Source organism: Carassius gibelio, chromosome A18 (assembly GCF_023724105.1).
Source record: "Carassius gibelio isolate Cgi1373 ecotype wild population from Czech Republic chromosome A18, carGib1.2-hapl.c, whole genome shotgun sequence".
Lineage (NCBI taxonomy): Eukaryota > Metazoa > Chordata > Actinopteri > Cypriniformes > Cyprinidae > Carassius > Carassius gibelio.
Window position 1 is genome coordinate 26,268,585 of NC_068388.1, and position 25,844 is coordinate 26,294,428.

General features: G+C 40.3%; 2 protein-coding genes across 2 annotated transcripts; both read left to right on the forward strand.

Moving 5' to 3' along the window:
- The first annotated feature begins 1,740 nt into the window (after positions 1–1,740).
- Positions 1,741–11,883, forward strand: chrnb4 (cholinergic receptor, nicotinic, beta 4 (neuronal)). Its single transcript, XM_052530791.1, has 6 exons — positions 1,741–2,395; positions 5,449–5,594; positions 5,771–5,815; positions 6,009–6,118; positions 6,848–7,865; positions 10,468–11,883. Exons 1-6 carry the CDS (start codon positions 2,317–2,319, stop codon positions 10,639–10,641), a joined length of 1,572 nt encoding a protein of 523 aa, XP_052386751.1. The 5' UTR covers positions 1,741–2,316; the 3' UTR covers positions 10,642–11,883.
- Positions 11,884–12,265: 382 nt separating this feature from the next.
- Positions 12,266–21,444, forward strand: chrna3 (cholinergic receptor, nicotinic, alpha 3). Its single transcript, XM_052530792.1, has 6 exons — positions 12,266–12,357; positions 13,064–13,209; positions 14,620–14,664; positions 17,995–18,104; positions 18,184–19,255; positions 20,228–21,444. Exons 1-6 carry the CDS (start codon positions 12,297–12,299, stop codon positions 20,354–20,356), a joined length of 1,563 nt encoding a protein of 520 aa, XP_052386752.1. The 5' UTR covers positions 12,266–12,296; the 3' UTR covers positions 20,357–21,444.
- Positions 21,445–25,844: the final 4,400 nt, after the last annotated feature.

The following is a 25,844-nucleotide window of genomic DNA, read 5'->3' on the forward strand; positions in this document are numbered from 1 at the left end:
TTTTAAATTCAACCCTTAAATCATGATAAAAGTAAAACCCACCAATATGATTTCCATCTTTAAAAATGTAAAATGTATTAACCCAGTCATAAATCTTAGCCGTAAATGGAAGCTGATCAAATATATCGAGGGCCTGCGCTCATCTGTGCTCATAAATGAAAGAAATCATTAACATGCTTACAATTAAGCATCCCCTCTTTACTTCTCAAAGACATGTGAGTTGTATTTGATCAGGAGCTGAATGAGTCGGCATCACCTCGCAGGATCATCACTGCTGCTGGACATCCATTACAGTAATCACACACACATATACAGTATGTATATTGTCTTTATTGATCACCTAATCTATTTTAACTTCATAAACAGTGCATCCCTCGCTGCGAACGCGTGTTCTTCCCGTCACGTGCTATTTAATCAATATCTCTGTATATACTGCGGTGTCTGCTATAGGAGCCAAGCACTCGAGGTAATGAACTGCCCGTGTGATATATATCTCTCTGCTACAGCAGCAGTTCTCTGATTACTCCTCCATCACCCTCCGACGCACACATGCTCAATGTTGTCTGTTTTCTTACACAGACTCATTTTATGAAGTCTTGAAGTATGGCTTTAAGTCCATGTCTGTTAACATTCAGGTCATGCATATGCTCCTAAAAGTTAACTAAAGTAAGCAAATATTATAAATATCAGGAAAATTCATAGCAGCTGATGAAAAATAAACAACAAGTATACTCATGATTTTTGTCCAATCAAATGCTCCGGCTTGTTAATGTCCCTCCCCTAAAACCAGCTCCAGATGACAAGCAGCGAATCAGCATTTCTTGTCTCTGGAGTAACTAAAGCCTATTGGCTATTGATGAAGTCCAGTATATCACGATCAAACAGAGAGAATCTGTACACTCTTATGAGGATAAATAAAATGAGGTTTTGTAATGATGTTAAATAAGAGCTATTTTTGGTTACTCAAAGAACCTTTCAGTTAAAGTTAATTAATCTGACGAACCAATAAAGAACTTTTAGTGCAATGGAAAGATCACATAGATATTAAAGTTTCTTCTGTCAAAAAAGTCAACAGTTTACCAGTGTTCTGTTTTTATCCCATGTTGGAAACATCAGTGCAATCTGCTGTATTTCAGGGTGACTCTGTGACATTACGATCCACCAGTCGGCTGTTTGCTGTGTGCTATCACAGGATTGCATGATTATACATGCATTGCAAAACAAATGAAAAATAATTGCAAATGAGGTGAGCAAAGTCTAATAAAGACTAGAATCTGTTATTTTATTCCAGTATTTGTGTGAACTCTGTTTGTATTGCAGCACCAGAGAGAGGGTCTCGTCCATCCTCCCCCAGTCCTTCAGCAGAGCGGCTGAGAGATAAATCAGCGCTTTCAGTCTCTCTGCTCCACAAACACACAGAGGTTAGACCCTGTGAATGATCTGGACAGAGAATGACCGTGATGATGTTAACTTAAGATCTGAACACAGAAAGCACAATACCGTTCAGTGCATTAATTCATCCTTCTTTCTGGTCTATTTGTAAAATGCATAATATGAATTGCTGCACCATCCAGACAACCCACACATTTATATATTTATAAACTACCTCATGCATTATAATTTGCATTGTGGAAATAGAGTTTTATCTTATTACAAGTTGCTTTGCCACTAAAATATCTATTTGAGTGATTTTGTGCACCGTGGGACTTACTTTTAGTCTAAAGCTGGCAAAGTTCAGAAAGTCTAGTTGAGTTCAGTTTGGCTCCTGACTGATGGAGAGAGGAAAGAGAGGGATGTGAAAGACAGACGTGATGGATGGAGGTCAGAGTGACAGAATCTTTATTCATTACATTATTTCGTTATAATATCTGTTGGTCAAAACCGCTTTCTGTTTTCACACACTGCTTGTTTTTCATTATTGTTTTACAGTTTAGATTTTAGCCTGCAAGAGGCTGTCTAATGGGGTTTTCTATTGACAACATAGCATTTATAGAGCAACTGGGGCATGTTGTCACAGAGGGTCGCGTGTTCAATTTAATGAACTGGTCAATAAAACAGACATAGAACCCGAATTTCAAAACTCAACCTAAATATTGTGACAACTAGCCCCGGTCTGCTGCTAGAGACGGGGAGGCGCAGAGGAGCGCGTCTCTCTCTCCCTCTCTCTCTCTCTCTCTCTGTCTCCCTCTCTCTCTCTCTCTCTCTCTCTCTCTCTCTCTCTCTCCTGGATGCTCCGCGCTGCTCGTGCTGTGTCCGCGGGTGCCAGCGCTTCATCCTCCTCCTCCTCCTCGGTGTCTTTGCTCTGTATCGAGGTCTATGAGGAGGAATGGACTGAGGATCTCCAGCATGACGCGCGCGCTCTCCGTCCTCCTGTGCGCATTCTCTCTCCTCCGAAGTAAGTAAAGAGCTCCGGCTGCTGTTTCTGCTCTAGTTTTGATGCCACTCCTCGGTCACAGAAGTTAAACCCTGTTGCTTCAGCGTTAGAAATGTCTTTTCGGTGCTTTCCTGATTTATTGCTGTTGTAAAAGTGTGAGAAAACGTGATTGTTGTTGCTTTCATAGGATGCAAATAAATGTTCGGACTGAACTGTTTAAAAACACGACATTCTCTGTGTGTTTTGTGGATGTTTGGAGTATAAGAGCTTCATACACAGCTGAACTATTTAAAGGCACACTAGGTTTATTTATTTTAGGGAAATTGCTGGCACCTTTGATAAGCTTCATTAAAGTGATGTATATTCACATGAGATCAAGACACCAGTTATATGAGATTGTGATAATTCAACACAACATCGTGAGCCGCTATGATGAGATCACGTGACAAGCTCTGTCACAGTTTAACACTAATATTCATAATAATCATAATGATATATTTACTGGATTTATCACATTTGGCAAGTGCACATGACACTTTACAAAGCTTGAATAAATATATGCTACAGACTCAACCCAGTTAACAGAAACCCATTTAGTTATGGAAACAATATTTCTGAATGTTTTTATTTCTTCTTCTTCTTCTTCTTGGTTATGTGAAGGTTAAGTAAATACTCGGGTTGATCATTTTGCAAACGTTACTTTAGAACATTCTCCAAACGTTCTGAAACAAACAGATGGACATTCAACTGAAAATTTTCTGAATAATAATAACAACAAAAATAAGTTCCATGAAGTATTTATAATTAATGTTTTTGTGCTAATGTTTTGCGAACATTATTAAATACCAGACAATTTTCAACCAACAAAATGAGTGGAAAAATAAAATGTCCAAACAGCACTTGTTATAGAATCCTAAAAAAAGAGAAAGAAAATAGAAAAGAAAAATGGGTAGCATGAAATGGAAAATAAATGCATATGAAAAAGAAGAGTTTTTCAGCTAGACCTCATACGCTCAGGCTGATGACCGTCCAGAAGCACACTGATATGTGGCCAGATGTAGGCCAGTTGAATGCAAACACAGCTTTCTTCACCTTTAAGAGACTGAAGGCCATCTGTCCGTCTCACTGGCCATTTGAGGCCATGTCTTTGTGTGCCTCTGTCTCTTCTCTGTAGTTGAGGACGGCCTGCGGTCATAAAACACTTGAACCCGTCTCACACTGGCTGCACGCTCATGGTGTCCGTGAAAGGACCTGCATGTGTCCAGATGTTTGCTCTGAGCCTGCAGAGGATCCTGTGTCTGTGATCTGCTCCAGGGGTCTGAGTGAGACCAGAGACGAGCAGGTCTTCTACTGTGTGAAGTGTGTGTGAAGTGTGTGTGAAGTGGATGCTGTCAGACAATAATCTCACTGCATTATTTCAGTTAATGGCAAAATTAATGTTTGGAAATGTAAACTGATGTTTCCCACTGACACACTACACCAAAAGATTGAAATAACTGACTTACAACCATTTTTTGATGGTGAAAATACGAATGTCAGAAGACTTTTCAATATATTTAACTTATTTATTATTTTTATTTGCTGTTATTTTAAATTAAAGCTTTAGTGATTTTCTTGTTTTTGACATTAATTACAGTTACTACAGTTTTAGTTATTTTAGTTCATTAAGTTAAACTAAATGAAAATCAGAAATGTTGCCTTAGAAATGCTAAATAAAATTACATTTGTAATATTTTAGTTCAGGTTTTTTTTTGTTTTTTTGTTTTTTTGGTTTTGGTTTTGTTTTTTGTTGAACTTAACTGTAATAACCCAGCTTGGTAGTTGTGTAATTTGAAAGACACAAAATATGTGCCCGTTGTAGTGGTTTTATCATAACTGTGGGTTACAGCACTAAATGACAAAATATTCTACATTAACAATATGCAATTATTATTATTATGAAATATCTTTAGAAATAATTATTTCGGACCCTGGTAATGTCCTGCGTGCTTCATGCCATCACTGTGTTCTTCTTTGTCTGTTGTTCCTGTGCGTCTGCTGTTCGTTTCTCATGTTTGGTGATTCTTCAGTCAGCATTATAAAGAAAGTGCTTACAGTGTAGCTCTGGGTGTCTCTAATTAACACAGATCACTGCTCATTAATATGAATTAATCACAACTGAAGCTGCAGGTCTCGGTGATGAGAGCAGCACCTCGTTAGAGCTGATGATGAAGCACACTGACAATTCATTTGACCGTTTGGTCATTAATTCTATTAGAGGCCAGTAAAATCTGCTTTAAGTGTTGTCCTCAGTCAGATTAGATCATGCCAAAGAAAACACAGCATCTCAGCATTATTTATACGACTGTTATGAAAAGATGGAGCTGCATATTTACTAAGAATCAGTTTGCACACTTGATCCACTAACTGACTGAAACACCATGCATTATACACTTATAATTAAGATGTCAAATTTTTCGTATTTTGTTTAAATATCATATTTAATCATTTAGTACTGTCCTTCAGAATCCCCAGAAGACACTTTAAATTCAAATTCAGAATTTGCATTTTGTAAATCATTAAGCTGTATGTAAAGTTTTGACCTCAGTTGTATATCCATTATTTATAAATTATTCATGGATTTTTATTTTTATTTTTCCTGAAATGTTTTAGAACATTCAGATTAAGTTTCCCATAATGTGGGCAAAATGAAAAAGTGGAATTTGTCCTAAATGTTTGTATAACCAAGAAAACAATATTTTTAAAACATTAAAAAAACCTGGAAATTTTGAGCATTCAGAAATTCTATTTTCATAAATTAACAAAAATTAGCCCAATGCTTTTGGAACATGTATAGCTGTGAGCAACCCAGCAGAGTCAATTATTATATATTTTTTACCGTTTTCACCAGGGGTTAAGCATCTTTCTATCTTTCTTACAGAGTATCTCAGCTAATCAGTCGTTATGTACAACAAGTGCATTCACCTGAAAATCATATTGCAGTATTTCTGGTGGTGACTGTCATCACCTTTGTGTTTTATAACCCAAGCGAGTCTGTGTTCTTGTGGTCTGAGGTGTTTTCTGGCGGTCTGCAGGTGGTCTCTGTGCAGACTCAGAGGAGCGCCTGATGAACTGGCTGCTGGGTAAAGATCGCTATAACAAACTGATCCGGCCGGCGTTGAACAGGACCGAGAGAGTGACCGTTCTCCTGCAGGTGTCTCTGGCGCAGCTCATCAGTGTGGTGAGTCAAAACACATGAGCAGGAACAGGGCTGAGAAACACCAGATTACAAGGTCATCAGTCACTAATATAAACCAGTACAGATCTAATGCTGCTGCAAAGACATATATATGCAATACCTGCAAGTTTCCATCAGCGATGCATTCCTGTGTTATTATTTCTGTGAATTATTTCCAGAATGAGAGAGAGCAGATCATGACGACGAACGTCTGGATCACTCAGGTCAGTGTCAGCGGCTCGTCAGATCTCAATTATTACTCGATTAAAGCTTCATCAGCTCTGGCGTCCTTGTGGTTGATCTTGAATTTATCCTGCACTCACATCTATTCATTACACCACTAATCAAGTGTGTAATTGTCTGACCGAGGGAAAGTTCATCTATGAAATGATAAGACAGTTGTGATATTATCTGCAGAACTGGAATGATTATCGGCTGTCGTGGGACCCGGCGGAGTACGAGGGAATCGACAAGCTCCGGATCCCCTCCAGACACATCTGGCTGCCTGATATAGTGCTGTACAACAAGTGAGTTTCTGATGAGAGACACCCAGATGCTGAAGGAGATAATGACCGGAAACTGACTTCGGTCCTGCACGACACGAGCCACCAACTTTCACCATTGTGCCTCTGAGCAAACAGCCAGCAGTGTTTACTCCAAACAGAATTATTATCTTTAACTGAAATGATTAAAACATTTCTATTGAAAAAAATAAATACATAAAAAAATGCATATACTGAACAAAATTATAAACGCAACACTTTTGTTTTAGCCCCCATTTTTCATGAGCTGAACTCAAAGATATAAGACTTTTTCTATGTACACAAAAGGCCAGTTCTCTCAAATATTGTTCACAAATCTGTCTAAATCTGTGTTAGTGAGCACTTCTCCTTTGCTGAGATAATCCATCCACCTCACAGGTTTGGCATATCAAGATGCTGATTGGACAGCATGGTTATTGCACAGGTGTGTCTTAGGCTAGCCACAATAAAATACCACTCAAAAATGTGCAGTTTTACTGTATTGGGGCAAAAACAAAAGTGTTGCATTTATAACTTTGTTCAGTGTTTATTTAATGACAAACTAACTTATTTTAACTTATTGCCAAGGCAACATGTATGCGTATTTAACTATTAGATATTGGAGGTGCAATATATATATATAGCTATTTATTTGTTAAATATGCTGTATATTTTGTTAGCTTAAAATGCCCTTGTAGTTGTGACATATCTAATATTCTTCTTATTGCTCCACAGTGCAGATGGGACGTATGAGGTGACGGTCTTCACCAACGCCATCGTCCTGTTCAATGGCAGCATCGCTTGGCTTCCTCCCGCCATTTACAAGAGCGCCTGCAAGATCGAGGTCAAGCACTTCCCCTTCGACCAGCAGAACTGCACGCTCAAGTTCCGCTCCTGGACCTACGACCACACCGAGATCGACCTGCTGCTGAAGTCCGACGCGGCCAGCATGGACGACTTTACTCCCAGCGGCGAGTGGGACATCCTGGCTCTACCGGGCCGGAGGACGGTCAGCGCTCTGGACCCCACCTACGTGGACCTGACCTACGACTTCATCATCAAGCGCAAGCCGCTCTTCTACACCATCAACCTGATCATCCCCTGCGTGCTCATCACCTCGCTGGCCATCCTGGTCTTCTACCTGCCTTCGGACTGCGGCGAGAAGATGACGCTGTGCATCTCTGTCCTGTTAGCGCTAACCGTCTTCCTACTGCTAATCTCCAAGATCGTGCCGCCCACGTCGCTGGACGTTCCTCTAATAGGGAAGTACCTGATGTTCACCATGGTGCTGGTGACCTTCTCCATCATCACCAGCGTGTGTGTGCTGAACGTGCACCATCGCTCTCCAAGCACACACAGCATGCCGGACTGGGTCAAGCTGGTGTTCCTGGTCAGACTCCCAGCATTGCTATTCATGCAGAGACCGCGGGGAAACTCGGCTCGTCAGCGTCTACGGCAGAAGCGCCATCTGAGGGACCCTGGATCTCCGCTGGGCCTTGGTGCTCCTCACAGATCCGGCATGTCGTCATCTGCCTCTGCGCTGCTGGCCTCAGCCTCAGCTGTCTCCTCGCCAGGACACTTTTATAACAGAGGACCTCAGGTTCAGTTCGGCTATGGCTCTCGCAGACACGACTCGACACAGGACCTGAGAGGGAGCAGGCCAGCTCCAGAGTGGGGATCTGAGATCCAGGAGGCTGTGGACGGCGTTTGCTATGTTGCTGACCACATGATGGGAAACGATGATGATCAAAGTGTGAGTGACTTTATTGCTTCCTAGACACACCTTTCAAAGTCTCTTCTGTTCACTGAGGCTGCATTTATTTGATCAAAAATACAGTAAAACTGTAAAAATATAAAATATTATTTGAATTTAAAATAACTGTTTTCTACAAGAATATCTGTACATTTTATTTTTCAGGATTCACAGATGAATAGAAAGTTCAAAAGAACAGCATTTATTGCTTTAATGTATTTCTGTGATGCGCAGCTAAATTGTCAGCATCATTACTTCAGTCTTCACTGTCACAAGATTTTCAGAAATCATTCTAATATGTTGATTTGCTGCTCAAGAAACATTTCTGATTATTAGCAATGTTGATATCGCACCGTGGAACAACTGGGGGGGGGGGGGTACTGGGTGGGAACCAGTGGAGGATGGACCCCCGGGGGGCCAGCAGATGGATACCATGGAGGGAAGAGACAGGAGGAACCTAGAGCAAGAGAAGCCAGGCGGGACCCAGGCCACAGCCATGATGGTGGCCCATGGTGGAGCCAACGGAAGGAGGAGCCATGGTGGAGGAAGGGCTGACGACTCCAGGGGACCGATTGACAGTAGCAGACCAGGTGGAGGAGGAGCCCGAGGTAGAGATGGAGAGCCAATGAGCCAAGGCATCACTGAGGATATGGAGGAAGACCGATGGAAGCGGGGATCCGGAAGGCTATATATATATATTTATAGGCTCATATATATCCAGATTTATTAGATCCTTATTACTGTACATAGATCGCTACTCACCCTCAGCCATGGTGCAGTGGGCTGAGCTTCCCTTTGCGCTCTCTCTGTCCATGACACTCTCCAACATGGTGAGCTCTGTTGCCAGCTCTCACACCTGGTTCGACGTTGTGGTCTCTGGCTCCACTGCGATCCTCAGCTTTGTCGCCATCCATGATGATGGCTCATTGGTCATGGCAGGCTCTGGCTGTCCGTCAGCAGTGGACTCAGGGTTCAGCTCCACGCATAGGTGTGCTGGGGTCTGTGTCCGGAGTGGGCAGCACCCACTCCACAAAGGCAGCGAAATTCCCCAGAGGACCACCTCCGGACAACCGCACTGTGCACTTGTCGTTCAGGCTGGTTTTGTAGAAAGTGCCGAGGCAGTAGTCCGGAGGGTAGCGGGTATGGTTGACAATTTCCACGAATAGTTTCGTAAGATCCTTGAGGGAAAGACTCCTCTGCTCCAGCAGGAGGAGGAAGATGGCAGGATCATCCAAAACTGCCTCAACCATTCAGAATCAAGGACATAATTAGCACTCTAGTAACTACTGGTAACTAAAAAGTAAGTAATAATGAATCAGTACATAATATTGCTTAATCTTATGATGTAGTTAGGGTTAGGGTTAGGGTTAGGGGGTTTATCCGTTAATCAGGAACTACTATTTTTTCCATACATCCCCAAGAACTACTAAGAACTACTGTAAACAGGTTCATAATTAATATGAATAATGCATAATCTGTAATTTTAAACTAAAGGTCATAGTAAACCACTAGTAATGACTCATGACTCATCAGAAGGAAATATTAACAACTTGGAGCAGTATTCTAAAGTGAATAACATGATAACTTTCTAGAAATTACTGAATCATTGTAACCTGTTGAGGTTTTTGTAAGATTCTGGATAGTAACTCCTTTTGCTAGATTTGGTAGCACTTGAGTTATTACAGTACTAGTGGGTTATCCAGATCTTCCCTTTAGAATTTATTATATATAATGCATAATTCACATTAATTATGATTAGCTAATAGTGAACTGCCACTTTCAACTGAGTGCTATTACTTCCTAATCATTAATCAGAGTTTCTTGTTAGTTAATAATAGTTAGTGCATTAGTTATGTGTTCCTGTGTAGTTATTCATTACCTAAAAATCATTCTAAAGTGTTACCAAACAAAGGATTATTTAATGTAAAAGTATTTGTTATCTGTAATTCCATATCATCCTAAGAACTATTCGTGGGAGACTGATGGCTTGTAGAGTTTTTATGACTTTTCACTTGTAAATCACAGGCCATAATTGCCCTTATCGATCTAAAACATTAAATATTTGTAAACGGTTCAATTTGTAAGAGTCAGTGATTGTGTGAGTCTTATTGACATTTAAAAAAAGAGAGATGAGAGTGATTTGTTGGTGAATGCATGCTGGCTGAACTGTGTGTGTATTTCATTTGCTGTGTGCAGGAAACACTAGTCTAACATCTCGCTTGTAAGATATTACCTGGACATTATGGTTTACAACAGATGGAATTATGCAGCATAAGTTAAATGTCATTTCAATTTAACAAAGAACATTTATTCAGCAGACACACAGGTGGGAGGCAGCCAAGGTTATGCTCACGCTTCAGCCAGAGCCCATTGTAAGAGCATCGATCGTGTGCTTAAATCACTGTGGAAGAGAGAGAGAGAGAGAGAGAGAGAGAATAATAGTGAGAATCAGAAAGTGCCGAGGACAGCGGTCTGAGAGAGATGGAGTAGTGGATCAGCACTGTGTTCCGACTCATTCTGCCTCCATTTGTTTCCTCCTCCCTTATTATTGCACTAATGCATCAATAGGGTTATTAACGAGTCGGTCTCTGTGCATCCGCAGGTCATCGAGGACTGGAAGTATGTGGCCATGGTGGTGGACCGCCTATTTCTGTGGATCTTTGTGATCGTGTGTGTGGTGGGAACACTGGGTCTGTTCCTCCAGCCGCTCTTCCAGACCCAGACCGCAGCCGTCCAGCAGCCCAGCGCAGAGCCGTCCAGACGAGACGGGATGTGAGGCCTGACCGGGTCACCTGCCGCCAGAGATCTGAATGAACTGCTGCTTTATATTATCTTATTCAAACACATGAAGCTCTGATTGACGATCTGAGCATGAAACACCAATAGTGTCACAGTCATTGTGCCATTATTATATTATAATCTCACTGTTGAGCATTTTCCTCACATCAGCAATTTTTTTACCCAGAATATGGCCGCGGAGTGTGTAAAGTGAAACCAAAAGGAAATGCAGAATTTATTATTGTTTTCAAACAGGTTTCACTCCCTTTGTCTGCCATTGGTCTGAAACAACAGTTAACCCCGCCCACTGACTCTTGTTATAGATCGAGACATTGTTAGTCACTTTTCAGGGAAATAAACCTACAGATGACTACAGATAGTCCCTGCACATTAGGATTATTTAATCATTTTTTTTAAATTGGTGTAGGATTTACTTTGTAAAGATTTCCACTCAAACATTGCTAGTAAGCTTCACAGAAACACTAGTAACACTGAATTAAACATGAAATCATGAAGTAGAAAGATTGAAATAGTATTTTCTTGTAAAATTTACTCCAAATTTCAGTAGTCTTGATAGATACACAAGGTATTTCTCGGTATTCACTCTCTTTTGCAGCCATTCATGTCCATTTTGGCAAAGTCTTGATGAAATCAGCACAAATGTTCTTCATTTCGTCGGAAAGGAAGAAGAATCACCTGCTCATCCTGGTTTCATTTCACACTATTCTCTTCAGTGCCGGTGTGTTCAGGACTCAAGCATTCATCAGCTGTCGTTTTATTTCTCATCTTCTGTGTTCCTCATTGTGTTCACCTGAAAGAACCTTCAGATGATGGACTCGTGAGTATAGCGCCACCTGCTGGCTGTGCTCTCACTCACACTGGAAGCCTGCAATTATTCTGTATCTAATGCAGACAACAGAGCATCACTGTCATTCACAGCACAGAATACTGTATAACAGGACAGGTTACACCGAGGTGTTGGAGGTTTTATATTTTACCAAAAATCCACACAGGACATTGTTGGAGTGTGTGTGCGAGAGTTTGGAGTTTATGGCATACATATATATATATCAGTCTGAATCAACAGCTGTTTGAAACATACATCGCCTACCATTTCTTGGGAAGCCAGCATTAGGGTCACTCTGATATGGGTATTATTCTCATATACTGATATTTATACTGATATTTCAGACAAATGTATTACTTGGATCTTTCTGTCAACCAGTATTAAATGTGTTCTTCGTGGTAAAACTATAATATCCTCCTGTGCTTTATCCTGTAACAATGTGAGAATCACATCATATGACTATTCTGAGGCGTCTCGCTTCACGCGCGCTGCGTTTTAAAGAGGGTAGGGGTTAATACAGGTAAAGTGGGATACTTTTGTCATTGGGATGACTGGGGAAATGCCCGTATTAACTTGAATTCACCCAATTCAGTGGTCGACTTGAGTGCATTTGCTGTTTTGCGCCTTGGACAGTAGCTATCCTCTGATTAAGGAGAAGTGCGCGCTCTCGCTCTGTCGCTCTCTCTCTCGCCTCTCCCCTCTTTCTCTTTCTCTCCCTCTCTCTCTCTCTCTCTCTCTCTCTCGTCTTCCTCGTCCCCGTTCAGACTCTATTGGATTGCTCTTCTATCAGTTCTCCGGACTGTACGATGAACACCAGACCTCTTGTCATTTTGCGCACCTGCTGCTCTCTGTTCTTTCTTCTTTCGGGTGAGTAAAGATTTGTTGCTGTTTATTGAAATTAATGAAACGAGCATAACAGAAATGAGACCAAATGTGCGATTTAACGCAGTGTTACGTGTAATTAGTTTTTTTTTTTTTTTTTTTTTTTTTTTTTTTTTTTTTTATTAATAATTCAAGCCAGTCGCAAGGAAAAGTCAGTTTCTAAAACACGTTGACCATCTTTGATAAAGTCGCGGGTATGGGGTAAATTGTCACAATGTATGTATGTCTTTTTATCAGGTCTAAGACACCAAATTCGTAAATAAAAACGAATGTTTTTTTATCATTCATCCCTAGTTCAGTCTAACGATACTAAAATGTGTCTCATATCAATTCAGTGCGTTCTTACATGTTTTCAGCTATAATCAGGATCATAGTTAGAGGTTAAATAAGGATAACTGAGTTTTTTTTGTTTTCTTCCCAGTCATCTCAATGGCAAAAGTGTCTCAATTGATCTGAATGAACCCCTTTGTATGTGTTGGTTCAAAACGAAATCAAGATATTGCCAAAAGAAGAGAGGTTTAACATGGATGCTGATTACTATATACTCTGGTGTTATTGCCTGCTTAAGATAAATCACTTAGTTGTATTCTTCATTTGCTAAATTGCTCCTGCATGTGTTGAGAGGCTCTAGCTGGCTCTCCTCTTCTGAAGCAGTGGAGATTCTGTGCTGTAATCAAGATCTCTGCTCCAGATTCAGGGGTTTGTGGCTCTGAGGCCGAGCACAGGCTCTTCTCAGTCATCTTCTCCAGTTATAACCAGTACATCAGACCGGTGGAGAACGTGTCCGACCCCGTCATCGTCCAGTTTGAAGTGTCCATGTCACAGCTGGTCAAAGTGGTAAGAACAAACGCAGGCTCATTTTCATATTTTACCCCAGTTTCAGATGATTTGAGTGTGCAGTGGGGTCAGACTCTGCTCTCCGTCATTTCTATCAGTCATCTGCTGACACATGATGAGTTTGCTCTCTTCAGAGAGCGAGTGTGATCTCACATTGATTCTGTGCCTGACCTCTGACCTCAGACAAGCATCGATCAGTCTCTGAGAACATCTCACTTCTATTAAACACAGTGTCTATCAAGCCTTACTTCCTTCCTCATGTCATTCTTTCTAATTTCTTTTCTCTAGATTGTTTAATTCAACCTGACAATGATAAGGTCTGTGTGATTCAAAAGAAGGCATTTCTGCAATCTCTGTGCATTCAGTCATATACGATTGTTATGCTCTAAAGATAAGGGAGACTGTCTCATGCCTTTTTGGAGATGGGAACGCAAACAACATTACAAAGAAAGATTTCAGTATTGAATTGCAGAGAAAGTCTAAATATGAACTTCTGAAATGCTCTCATTTCTCTGTCAGCACCTTTAGTGGACTGATTTTACGCTTTACATTTACATTTATGCATTTAACAGACACTTTTATCTAAAGCGACTTACAGTGCATTCAAGCTATACAAATTTATTTATTTTACCAGTATATTTTGACAGACTATTGGATTAAAAGGTGATAATAGATGACATACTAAAGGCATATAAGGAAATGTATTATGTAATGTAAAGTTGAGATCAAGTTTCAAAAAACATTTTCTTTCTTTATATTTAAAGTGAATATCAATTTAGATTCAACCTTCATATACCAAAATATATTTCAAAATGTATCTCAGTTGCAGGAAAATGCATTTCTGATCTTACAGTAGTCTACACATGTGTTATTATGTTCACGTGTTTTGTAGACAAAGTTTTTCTTCAAATGTGACATATTCAGTGTTATTTTAATAGAGATATTATTATAGTTTTTGTTAATATATTGAATTAGATTTCATTGTTATTTCATTGTTCATTTATGATAAAAAATGTATTGATAGCAAATATGTTTGGACTTTTTCTGTATACACTTTTTTTCCCTGGATATGGGATTGTGAGAGTCCAATTTTTTGGAGCGTTTAAGAAAACCCTCAGACGTTGAGCTACAAATGGAGCATGTTTGTAGGCAGCTGGAGGTCCGTGTGCATCATGAAGCTCCTCCAGGCCACGGGACTCAGGTGGTCCTTGAGCACAGCCCATCTGTGAGACACGGAGGCTCGGGTTCGGTCCGCTCTCTCCCGCTCACACTGACGCCTGGAGAATGATTGCTTATGACAGCATGTCTCTTCTTCAAGCTCTAAAATATTAATCCAGAGATGTGTTCATTCGGCCGCAGGTGATATGTCTGCGACTCTCAGAGACTCTCTTTTCCTTTTTCTTTCCACAGGATGAGGTGAACCAGATTATGGAGACCAACCTTTGGCTGCGACATGTAAGCACATGCATTATTCACGCACATCCAGAGGTCATTAATTCATTTAGATAATTGATCATAGTTGTATTCACTATCTTTGCGGTAACTGTTTACAGTGATTGGAGCAGCAGACGGATTTGATTCCCAGTGGAATGCAGATCTGAGATTTTGAAAAGACATGATAATGAGTAATGAATGGGATGAAACAATATGAAAAACTTATAAAGGATACCATAACCCCATTAAGACAAGTCTTTCCACTTTATTGACAATCCTGATTCAGATAAGTGATAAAACATGCATTCAATTTACAGAACCTGCATTAATGAATCCATTAATTAAGAAAGGTGCTGTGGTTCATTGAGGAAGGTGACTTTAAATGGGTGAAAACGATTATATATAATGATAGAGAGTTGAATACAGAATGCAGATCATTCAGAATTTGATGGAGGATTTTAATTAAATATTAGATTTTTCTCACGCTGCACTCAGTTATTGGTCTTAGCTGATGAACGGTAAGGGGTTTCTGGCTCCAAAAAGTTTTAAAACCCCATGGTGTAGATGATATTATTATATTCATATAGGAATCTGGTGAACTACTATATACATTTGAATGTGATCAGATTTTGGTTTCCAGATGTCTAATTGTCTGATATTTTTTACTACCCTGAAGATTGGAAATGTTCTACTTAAACAAGACAGCTTTAGATCTCATAAGTTGTTAAGAGAGTGAACATGAGGAGAGTAATAATTGTGACCTCCTTTTGAATGAATCATTCAGTTCATTAATGATTAAATGGCAAATCATTAATCCCATTTAATCAGGCTAACTTAATACAAACTCTGCATGTACTGACCGCATCAGTTCTATTAAATGTGCCTTTAGTTGGCATTGCCTCCCTTAACTATATTAAACAGGGCAAACGGGATGTGTGTGTCCTAAGTGACTCCTCTCATCTCAGTGATGACGGACTTTGCTGTTGTTTTGCCAGAAGAGAGTCTGGAGAATAATAAATGAGAGCATGGCTTACGGCCACATCTTTGAAACACACTCAGCATCTGATAGTAGCCATTTAGTCTGTGTGTTTGCTGTAACCCTGACATACTTTGTGTCACACAACATGATAACTCGCCTTCATATTTTGTGCATACAAACCCATCAAACTAAAATTGGTGTAAAAAAAGAAAAACACCTTTACAGCAACACTTTACTTGAATCATATATATATACGGGTGCAGTTCTCCTCCGGACCATGGGTCTGGCAGCTCACATCTCTGGTGGCACGGGAATCCCACAACGCACCCTTCCTGTACTCACAAGGAAACCAGTGTGCATGAACGGGGAAGAGACTGGTCTCTCGAGGAGAGGCACGTTGGGCTTTTAAACAGCGGCGGTGATTATATATATATATAATGGATTTCGCAAGCATTTTTAATTCATTAATAATTCCTTGTGATGCACTTTGTTGTATGATCTCAATAATTGTAACACCATTTATAATACTATTAATACTATACCTTGTCTCCGGCGGAAGTCCTCGATCAGCAACCGATCCAGAAAATCCTGAGCTGGAACCCAATTCCTCTCCTCTAGACCGTAACCCTCCAAGTCCATCAGGTATTGGATACCCCTGCAATGACGATGAACTTCTAGTAATCTCCTAACCGAATAGACAGAAGAAACATCCACTAGACGAGGGGGAGTGGGGGTAGGAGATTAAAAATTAAGGGGAGATCTGAAAACAGATTTAACCCTGGATACATGAAAAATAGGGTGCACCTGACCAAGGGCGGGAGACAACTTAAGCCGTACTACAAGTGGATTAAGGACCCTGGTGATCTGGTATGGACCAATTAACCTAGGCGTCAACTTGCGAGAGACAGCCTTGAGAGGCAGGTCCTTGGAAGACAGCTATACCTTCTGACCACAGACATAGCGGGGTGTTTGATGAGTGCCATTAACGTACCATTCACCTGGAGTGCTCAGATTCGGCAGGCCATTTTTCCGGCATTCCACAATAGAGGCAGACTCCCCATACCACCCTTTGTTGTTTCTCCTGCAATCTAATTTGCTCCAACTGCATGGGCTCAGGTTCAGCCAGAGGCGATTGAGGTGGTGGGTGGACTTTAAAAGGCTGGGTCTCCTCTAGCCCCCAGGAAGAGCAGGGAGCCAAGCGTCACTGAATCAAATGGAGACTTTCAACTCAAGTAGCTAGATTGATAAAGCCCTCCATGTCTTTGGGTTGATCGTGTGTAGCTGTCTCATTCTGGATTTTAAAGTTAAGCCCCTCCCAAAAAAATTACCCGCAGTGCCCCCTCATTCCAGTTGCAATAGGCTGCTAGAGTCTTAAATTGGAAAGCATATTCGGTCACGGAACAGCCTCCTTGATGGAGCTGTGCTAATTTGGATGCAGCTTTATCCCCCTTAACAGAGCAATCAGAAAGCCTTGTCATTTCACTGCAAAACTCCTCAAAGTCTGTGCAGAAGTGGGTTTTTGCATTATCATTGTCATTGCATTGGAGTCTTTCCTATCAGCAGAGTAATGATGTAAGCTAACTTTTACCATTCTTTAGCATATCTGCGTACTTGCAGTGTGAACACCAGCGCACACTGAGATAAAAATGCACGACATGAACTCGAATTTCCATCATACAAGGGCGGGTTGTTGGTGTGTGGCTTGGGCTCATGGTCGCAGTGAGAGAACCGCAACAAAACAAGGACAACAAAATGTCTTGGAATTTGCGGAAGCAGCCACTTAATTTAGCCATTTGGGCAGTGAGGGTCTCTACCACCTGAGTGGTGGACGAGAGCTGGATGGGTTGGTGGCCGAGGAGAACTTCTTGATAAGCAATAGCCAATCAAACAAACTCCTCACCTGCTGGATCCATCTGATGAGATTGTGATATAATGTACTGTTGGAAATAATGCATTCTAGGCAATATTACAACACATTCTGAATATCTTTATAATGCAATATACATAAAGGCTTTAAGTAAATTGTCAAAATAAAAAAAATTTCCAGTAAATTTCCAGTGAACTTGAAATTCTGAAGTCAAAAACTGAAACTATTTTCTTGCTAAATGTACTCCAGTAATCTTTGAAAACTATGTAAGCCCATTTCTGCCACTGTGTATAAAACTAAAAGTTATTGTAGCTTTTTATCGCACAGTTTTGACTTTTTTCTCAGAACTGAATGATATAAACTTGGAATTGCATTTTACAAAGTCAGAATTGCGAGATATAGTCAAAAAAAAGTTAGAATTAAAAAGTTGCAATTACATTTTATATTTTTATTCAGTGGCGGAAAGGGAAAACATAGTTTTTCTGTGTGTTTCTACTTTTCATAGATTTGGAACGATTATAAGCTCAGATGGGATCCTAAGGATTTTGGAGGTGTAGAGTTCATCCGTGTGCCATCCAAGAAGATTTGGAAACCAGACATTGTGTTGTACAACAAGTAAGTGATCTGGTCTGATCCTTGTTTGGATATTGACCTCGTCAGTCCTTCATGATCTGTTTCTTTTTCCAAACCGCAGTGCAGTTGGAGATTTCCAGGTGGACGACAAAACGAAAGCTCTTCTACGATTCAACGGAGATGTCACCTGGATCCCTCCGGCCATCTTCAAGAGCTCCTGCAAGATCGACGTCACCTTCTTCCCGTTCGACTATCAGAACTGCACCATGAAGTTCGGCTCGTGGACCTACGACAAAGCCAAGATCGACCTGGTGCTGATCGGCTCCACCATCAACCTGAACGATTTCTGGGAAAGCGGTGAGTGGACCATCATCGACGCTCCCGGATACAAGCACGACATCAAGTACAACTGCTGCGAGGAGATCTACACAGACATCACGTACTCAATCTACATCCGTCGGCTGCCACTCTTCTACACCATAAACATGATCATTCCCTGTCTGCTCATCTCCTTCCTGACTGTTCTGGTTTTTTATCTCCCTTCTGACTGTGGAGAGAAGGTGACCTTGTGCATTTCCGTTCTCCTCTCCCTCACGGTTTTCCTCCTGGTCATCACTGAAACCATCCCATCCACATCTCTCGTCATCCCTCTAATCGGAGAGTACCTGCTTTTCACCATGATATTTGTGACTCTGTCCATCGTGATCACTGTGTTTGTGCTCAATGTGCATTACCGCACACCTAAGACGCACACCATGCCTGGTTGGGTGCGGCACGTCTTCCTCAGTCTGCTCCCTCAGGTCATGTTCATGAAGCGGCCTGAGAAAGACCCAGAGAGGAAGACCAGATCCTGCACTCTTCACACTCCAGGTCTGGTTTCCACAAATCTGTCACGCCGGGCTCCTCTGCTCCTGTGCACCACTGAGCTCAACAAACTAAGTGAGGCGTCCAAAACGGCATCCAAGACAGTGCCCAGCTTTCTGTGTCGAGACGGCCGATGTACTTGCTGCTGGAATCAACATGGCACCAACGTCTCCAGTGAAGGAGCAGAGGACGGAGGAGGAGGGAGTCCGTGCTCCAGCTCTGAGTCTCTGGACGCAGGCGTTCTGTGCTTGTCTCCACAGGTCAGAGATGCCATAGAGAGCGTCAAGTACATTGCAGAGAACATGAGGCTACAGAACGAGGCCAAGGAGGTGAGAGAACCGACTTCAATTCATGATTCATTGTCATTGATGACTTTTTATTCCTAGGTCCTCAGTGTTTAGTGTTAAACAAGCAAGGGATCCTGAAAGGGGAAATATAAAGCATGTTTCTGCTTCTGGGAGTGCTGAACTCTATCAACTACATAATTTAACTCTGTAAAGCCTAACTTAGGAAATAATAGTTAGAAATTCAAATTTTATGAAATGAACCTTTAGACAAAATCACATCACAATCACATATATATATATATTGTTTGTATGTGCTTTTCCTTGAGTATCATATTTTTCCATCAGGCTTCATTTACAGTGCTTATTTATTCAGAACTCTGAGAAATTTTTTGATATTTATGATAAAATTCTGATGCTTGTATTGTAAATCAATGAGATCTTTAATAACAGTAGGGCAGATACTGACATTAAATTATCTAAATATGAGTCTGTGCTCTATATCTCCAGTAATGTGTGTCATTGAGATGAGATGTAAATGATCCGCACATATAACACAGTGACTGAGAGCTGAAGAAATCAAGGCTCCTCAGAAGATGTGAGATGTTCTGGAGGCTTGTGAAGATCATTCCTCTGCTGAGGAACAGTGAAAGTAAAGCTTCTGGAAACAAACGCTCCTCAAAAGATCAGATTTGAGACTCTAAAACATGACTGATGGAGAATCAAGTAAAGCTGAGCTGCTTCAGTCCAGTAAGAGTTCATCTGGAGATATTACTGACCTTATTCTGACCTTTACTTGATCACAATCACAAGATTTGACACCAGAAGAAGCAGCTGAAGCTGGACAGTTGTACAATTACACTAAAAGAGCTTTGACTAGATAAAAAACTCACGACAGAAGGCATGGATGAAATTGTGTGTGAAACAGTAGAGCTTAAAAATTTTGAGCCTTAGAAATTTGCACATCAAATATGATCCATAGTTCATGTCTTGCTCTTCCAACCCTTGTCTTTAAAGGTCCAGGATGACTGGAAGTATGTGGCGATGGTGATTGACAGGATCTTTCTGTGGGTGTTTGTCCTCGTGTGCATTCTGGGTACAGCTGGACTCTTCCTGCAGCCGCTGCTGATGGCCGAGGACATGTGATCCTTCACAAGCACAGAACATTTTCATAGTCAGAACCTAATTTTCAGCAACCTTAACTCAGCATTTTATGTATTTTTTTTAATTGCGTTTCATTTTAGAGCAGAAAAGACATCTGTTTACAGGTTGGTAGACTCTGGGACTTTATAAGAGATCAAATGGAGCAGCTAAAATAAGGATCATCATCGACTTTCAGAAAGATTTCTAAGTACTCACCCGATGGCTTAGTGTCCTCTTTTGTCAATTCCTATTTGCATCAAAGTCATGCAACCCAGCTGCATTATATAAAGCTAAAAAACATTTGGCCAATGACTGAATGGAATATTTGGCCTGTAGATGGAGTGTTAGAGAAGAGTATTCAAGTGTCTTAAAGGAATAGTTCACCCATCTTTTTTTATTTCTTTTTTTCTATTTTTGAAGAATGATCACACAGGTCTTTTTTGTGTTTCACAGTTCACAGTTAGCTCCAAAATGACAAGAAAAAAAAGCACCATAAAAGTAGTTTGTACAAACGTGTTTCTTTCCTCGATGATAAACAGTGTAAAAATACAGTTGCTCTCTGCTAATCTTCTCCTCTAGTCAGCTGTGTAACTCATGAATACTGATTTGAGCAAAGTCACAATCTCCTTGTGTGAGTGTTTTGTACTTTCAGGTAAAAAGCACCACCTAGTGGATACTTTGAGCAAGTCCCTGGTGAAAAGACTAGATGACTCTGCGTAGTTCAGTATGGGTCTCTGAAACAGTCAAAATACTTTTTTCAGACATGTAATGGGTATCCGCTCTCTTTACATGTTCATATGTTCTCAGTGTATGATGTTAAACCTTGATGCACATTTTCAGCTTTCTGAGGAATCCTGCAAATAAAGAAAGACTGACAGCTATGAAGGTCTTCTGTTCTACTGTCACCAAAGTTGGCTGGCTAAAATGATTTATCTTCAATCTTGTGAGAATTTCAGTGTTGTAGCTACAAATCTGCCCCGGGCTGCATTGACATCGATCATAAGTGGTAACATTTTTATAACTCACTGTAAATTACTGTCATGCACCTGAATCTCCGTTACTGGTAATTAACATAGCTTGCATGAAGCAATAAACCAAATCAGTTGTCCCTATCAGTGACATTTAGACTTGATATGATGCAATCTTACAGCCAAAAATAAATGAACATATTGACAACTTATTAGCAACCCCTTTAATAATAGCAGCACTGTGTTGTATTCAATCGCATCTTCATTTGTACTGCACATCCTCACCAAGCAGAAAGCTCTTAATCCAAGGCTTTCTAACTTTCAAATGTTAGGATCTTTCTTTAAGGCTATTTCACACTAAACGAAAATGTTCAGTGCAATGAAGATTTAAAGAGAAACAACTGATTCCTGTGAACCTCTTCCCACCAGATCCAACTGTTTTTTTCCCCCTTCAGTAAAAGGGTCTCATTTTATTTTCATCATCGGGTGATGAAACACACCATCATATTACTGATGGTGATGAAAACATGTTACTTAAGCAAAGAAAAAACAGACATCTTTAGTTTATAAAGAACACAATGGGGAAACCCATCGGGCCTTTAACTGAGTCACATCAAATATACTTAAGCATTAAAGTCTAAAACCTTATGCTGTTATGGAATTGAATGTTGAATGTTTTCCAAATCTGTGCACATGCATAAGCAGAACAAAAAGCATAACATGGTATTACACAAACTGAAATCACAGTGAACAAAACCACAGAACATAGTTTTGCATATTAGGGCTGTCTCTGTAACCACAATATTGTAATACAGCGCTTTTAACAAGCAAACCGCAGAGGAATGAAAGAACTGCAGCAGCAATTTTTGTGTTTTCTTTTTTTGTAAGGTTATGCCCTTCTCATTTTACACTTCATGCATGTGGACTGAATATTAAACAAGTCAGTAATGATAACATAATGTGTACCATGATGCTGATTTGTACAGGGGCTCCATAGATTTGCACTGAGCCGAGCTCGAGGAAATCCTTCACATAACTCTCAAAGGGCCGGCCACCATGCCGAAGACACAACAGCTGATCCTCAGCCTCTGTCATCTTTGTATTTGGTCCGGTGTTCTGAAACACTTTAGCCTCTGTGAAGGAGCAAGGAGGCATAGGTGTAACGTAAACGACTGTTTTTAATAATCCAAAATGGTAAACAGAGCAAGCAGGAACACATGTAGACCACGGATTGATGTGTAACACCGGACGCTAGACACAGGAAAACACCGGGCTTAAACAAACAGAAATAAACAAGGATAATTCATTTATACTTACCATAAATACATAATTCAAGGATAACTCAATGGAAACAGGAGCAGGAACAACCAAATATGGGCATGATCAAACACAAGGGAGAAACTGGGTCACGGGGAGCACAACTGTAACATGGAGTCAGAGACGTTTGGATCCATATGCAGTAGTTTATTATAGAGAATGATCAGACAGGCAGTAATCAGAGAACAGTGTCAAGTATCTCAAGGAATATCCAAAATCAGAAACAGTAACATGCAGAGGTCGGGGCAGGCGGCAGAGAATCACAGGCAATATAAACAATCCAAGATCAGACACAGCAGGAAACAAACACAAGAAAAATGCCCAGAAATGTCAGACGGGGCTAAACAAGACTTCACAATCATTGAGAGTCCAAACACAGTTTATATAGGGGAGTGGTAATGGGGAACACAAGAGTCCTGAGTGGATTGCCCTCTACTGGAGTTCATGGGCACTCCAGCTGATGATCGTGACAACAACACAACAACACAGGAACACAGGGCTGACAGTCATATACCTAGCAACAAATTAATGTAACCTTTCCAGCTGGATAAGCAAGTCTAATATGTAATTTAGTTAGTAAAAAAGACTTAAATAATTATTAACGATTTGTGACATGGAGAAGTTTTAATGGATTGTATTTTTGTGTAAAAATTTTTTTACGTTTTATTTTATGACATTACAATTAGCCAGTTTATTGCTTGATTCTTAATGAGGTTCTTGGGCTGACACACTGAATGTCAATGCCCAAAACCACACACAATAATTGACGGTGATTTTTTATACAGGTCCTTCTCAAAGAATTTGCATATTGTGATAAAAGTTCATTATTTTCCATAATGTAATGCTAAAAATTAAACTTTCATATATTTTAGATTCATTGCACACCAACTGAAATATTTCAGGTCTTTTATTGTTTTAATACTGATGATTTTGGCATACAGCTCATGAAAACCCAAAATTCCTATCTCAAAAAATTAGCATATTTCATCCGACCAATAAAAGAAAAGTGTTTTTAATACAAAAAAAGTCAACCTTCAAATAATTATGTTCAGTTATGCACACAATACTTGGTCGGGAATCCTTTTGCAGAAAGGACTGCTTCAATGTGTAGTGAGTTGGCAAGCCAATTGAGCACAGTAATACCATGGTCAGTAAACCATTTACCAGTGGTTTTGGCACTGTGAGCAGGTGCCAGGTCGTGCTGAAAAACAAAATCTTCATCTCCATTAAGCTTTTCAGCAGATGGAATCTGACTGTGGGTACTTGACACTGGACTTCAGGCATTTTGGCATTTCCTTCTCCCCAGTCTTCCTCCAGACTCTGGCACCTTGATTTCCATATGACATGCAAAATCAGTGCTGGACTTTTCTGTAGCCCAGGTCAGGCACTTCTGCCACTGTTTCTGGTTCAAAAGTGGCTTGACCTGGGGAATGCGGCACCTGTAGCCCATTTCCTGCACACGCCTGTGCACGGTGGCTCTGGATGTTTCTACTCCAGACTCAGTCCACTGCTTCCGCAGGTCCCCCAAGGTCTGGAATCGGTCCTTCTCCACAATCTTCCTCAGGGTCCGGTCACCTGTTCTCGTTGTGCAGCGTTTTTTTTGCCACACTTTTTCCTTCCCACAGACTTCCCACTGAGGTGCCTTGAAACAGCACTCTGGGAACAGCCTATTCGTTCAGAAATTTATTTCTGTGTCTTACCCTCTCGCTTGAGGGGGTCAATGATGGCCTTCTGGACAGCAGTCAGGTCGGCAGTCTTACCCATGATTGCGGTTTTGAGTAATGAACCAGGCTGGGAGTTTTTAAAAGCCTCAGGAATCTTTTGCAGGTGTTTAGAGTTAATTAGTTGATTCAGATGATTAGGTTAATAGCTCGTTTAGAGAACCTTTTCATGATATGCTAATTTGTTGAGATAGGAATTTTAGGTTTTCATGAGCTGTATGCCAAAATCATCAGTATTAAAACAATATTTCAGTTGGTGTGCAATGAATCTAAAATATATGAAAGTTACATTTTTATCATTACATTATGGAAAATAATGAACTTTTATCACAATATGCAAATTTTTTTAGAAGGACCTGTAGTCTGTAATCGATAGTTTTGCCACTCAGAGACAAGTTCAATTGGCATTTACTGGCAATCCATCCGTTCAGAGATAATGTGATGAAGTGTATGTGCATGAATAGTGCTGAGAACAGCGTTATGTTCTGATCCTGCATGTTGACTTTCGTGCTTTACACTTTAAGACCTTGTGAGAATTCTGCTAGCTGAGCAAATAATTTGATAATCAAAGTCAGAGGTCTGCCTTCTGGCTGGAACAGGTTTAGTTCAAAATTCAAAACGTATCATAAATTACATGACTGTCACACTGCTTACTACTGTCACATGATCAAGCTACATTAACATTACATTAACACACATTGTTCTTCTCATTAAAAAACTTGTAAAAAGAGAGAGAGGGGGGGGGGGGTGATGGATATTCTATTATTTTGAAATATCTGATAATAACTGATGCTTGATAATAGGTTAATGTGGAAAACTGCGATGGCCATGATGAAGGAACATGCATGCATCATGATTTTTTTTTTTTTTTTTGTTATTTGTTTTTTACACTTGTTATATAAATAGGTATTTTACTACTTTACAAAAAAGTTAAACCAAAAGAAATAATAAAAATACAGAAACTACAGCTTATTGTAATTATAGGCATGCTTAAAAGTAAAACTCTGACAGCAGTTGACTATGAGGTTAACTGTTATGAAGTCCAATAAGCATGCAGATAAAACATGGAAATATCAGCTCAGATTAACTGTAAAATGCCTCTAAGCTTTGAGCACAGATGTGCAATATGGCTTTGGGCAAAACTGTTCTGAGAACGCAAATGATCCCAAACATCATAGCTTCAAATTTCGCCTTTGGGTTGCTAAGCCAAAATGAACTCTTAACATTATTTTGAAATGCCTCATGGCTAAAAAAACCCTAAAGGCTAAACCACTCCTACCCACCAAAAAGTATAAAACCAAGACCACCACCTGCAATGCTCATCCTGAAACTTTAACCCACCTGTGCATCAGCCTGTCAGACCGACAACATGAGCTTTACAATCAAGTCAGAGTTCCAGTCGAGCTTCCAGACCATCTCCGGCTTCGTGAGTGATCTCTCGGTCTTTCTTGCACTCCTGACATATAGTATTGTTTTCCTAATTAA

What these genes read in the sequence shown, in the direction of transcription:
- chrna3 (XM_052530792.1), top strand. Translation starts at nt 12,297, where the DNA reads ATGAACACCAGACCTCTTGTCATTTTGCGCACCTGCTGCTCTCTGTTC. An exon ending in TCTGTTCTTTCTTCTTTCGG is followed by an intron (nt 12,358 to 13,063) that starts GTGAGTAAAGAT and finishes TCTCTGCTCCAG; the next exon opens with ATTCAGGGGTTTGTGGCTCT. An exon ending in CCAACCTTTGGCTGCGACAT is followed by an intron (nt 14,665 to 17,994) that starts GTAAGCACATGC and finishes TACTTTTCATAG; the next exon opens with ATTTGGAACGATTATAAGCT.
- chrnb4 (XM_052530791.1), top strand. Translation starts at nt 2,317, where the DNA reads ATGAGGAGGAATGGACTGAGGATCTCCAGCATGACGCGCGCGCTCTCC. An exon ending in CGAACGTCTGGATCACTCAG is followed by an intron (nt 5,816 to 6,008) that starts GTCAGTGTCAGC and finishes TATTATCTGCAG; the next exon opens with AACTGGAATGATTATCGGCT. An exon ending in GAAACGATGATGATCAAAGT is followed by an intron (nt 7,866 to 10,467) that starts GTGAGTGACTTT and finishes GTGCATCCGCAG; the next exon opens with GTCATCGAGGACTGGAAGTA.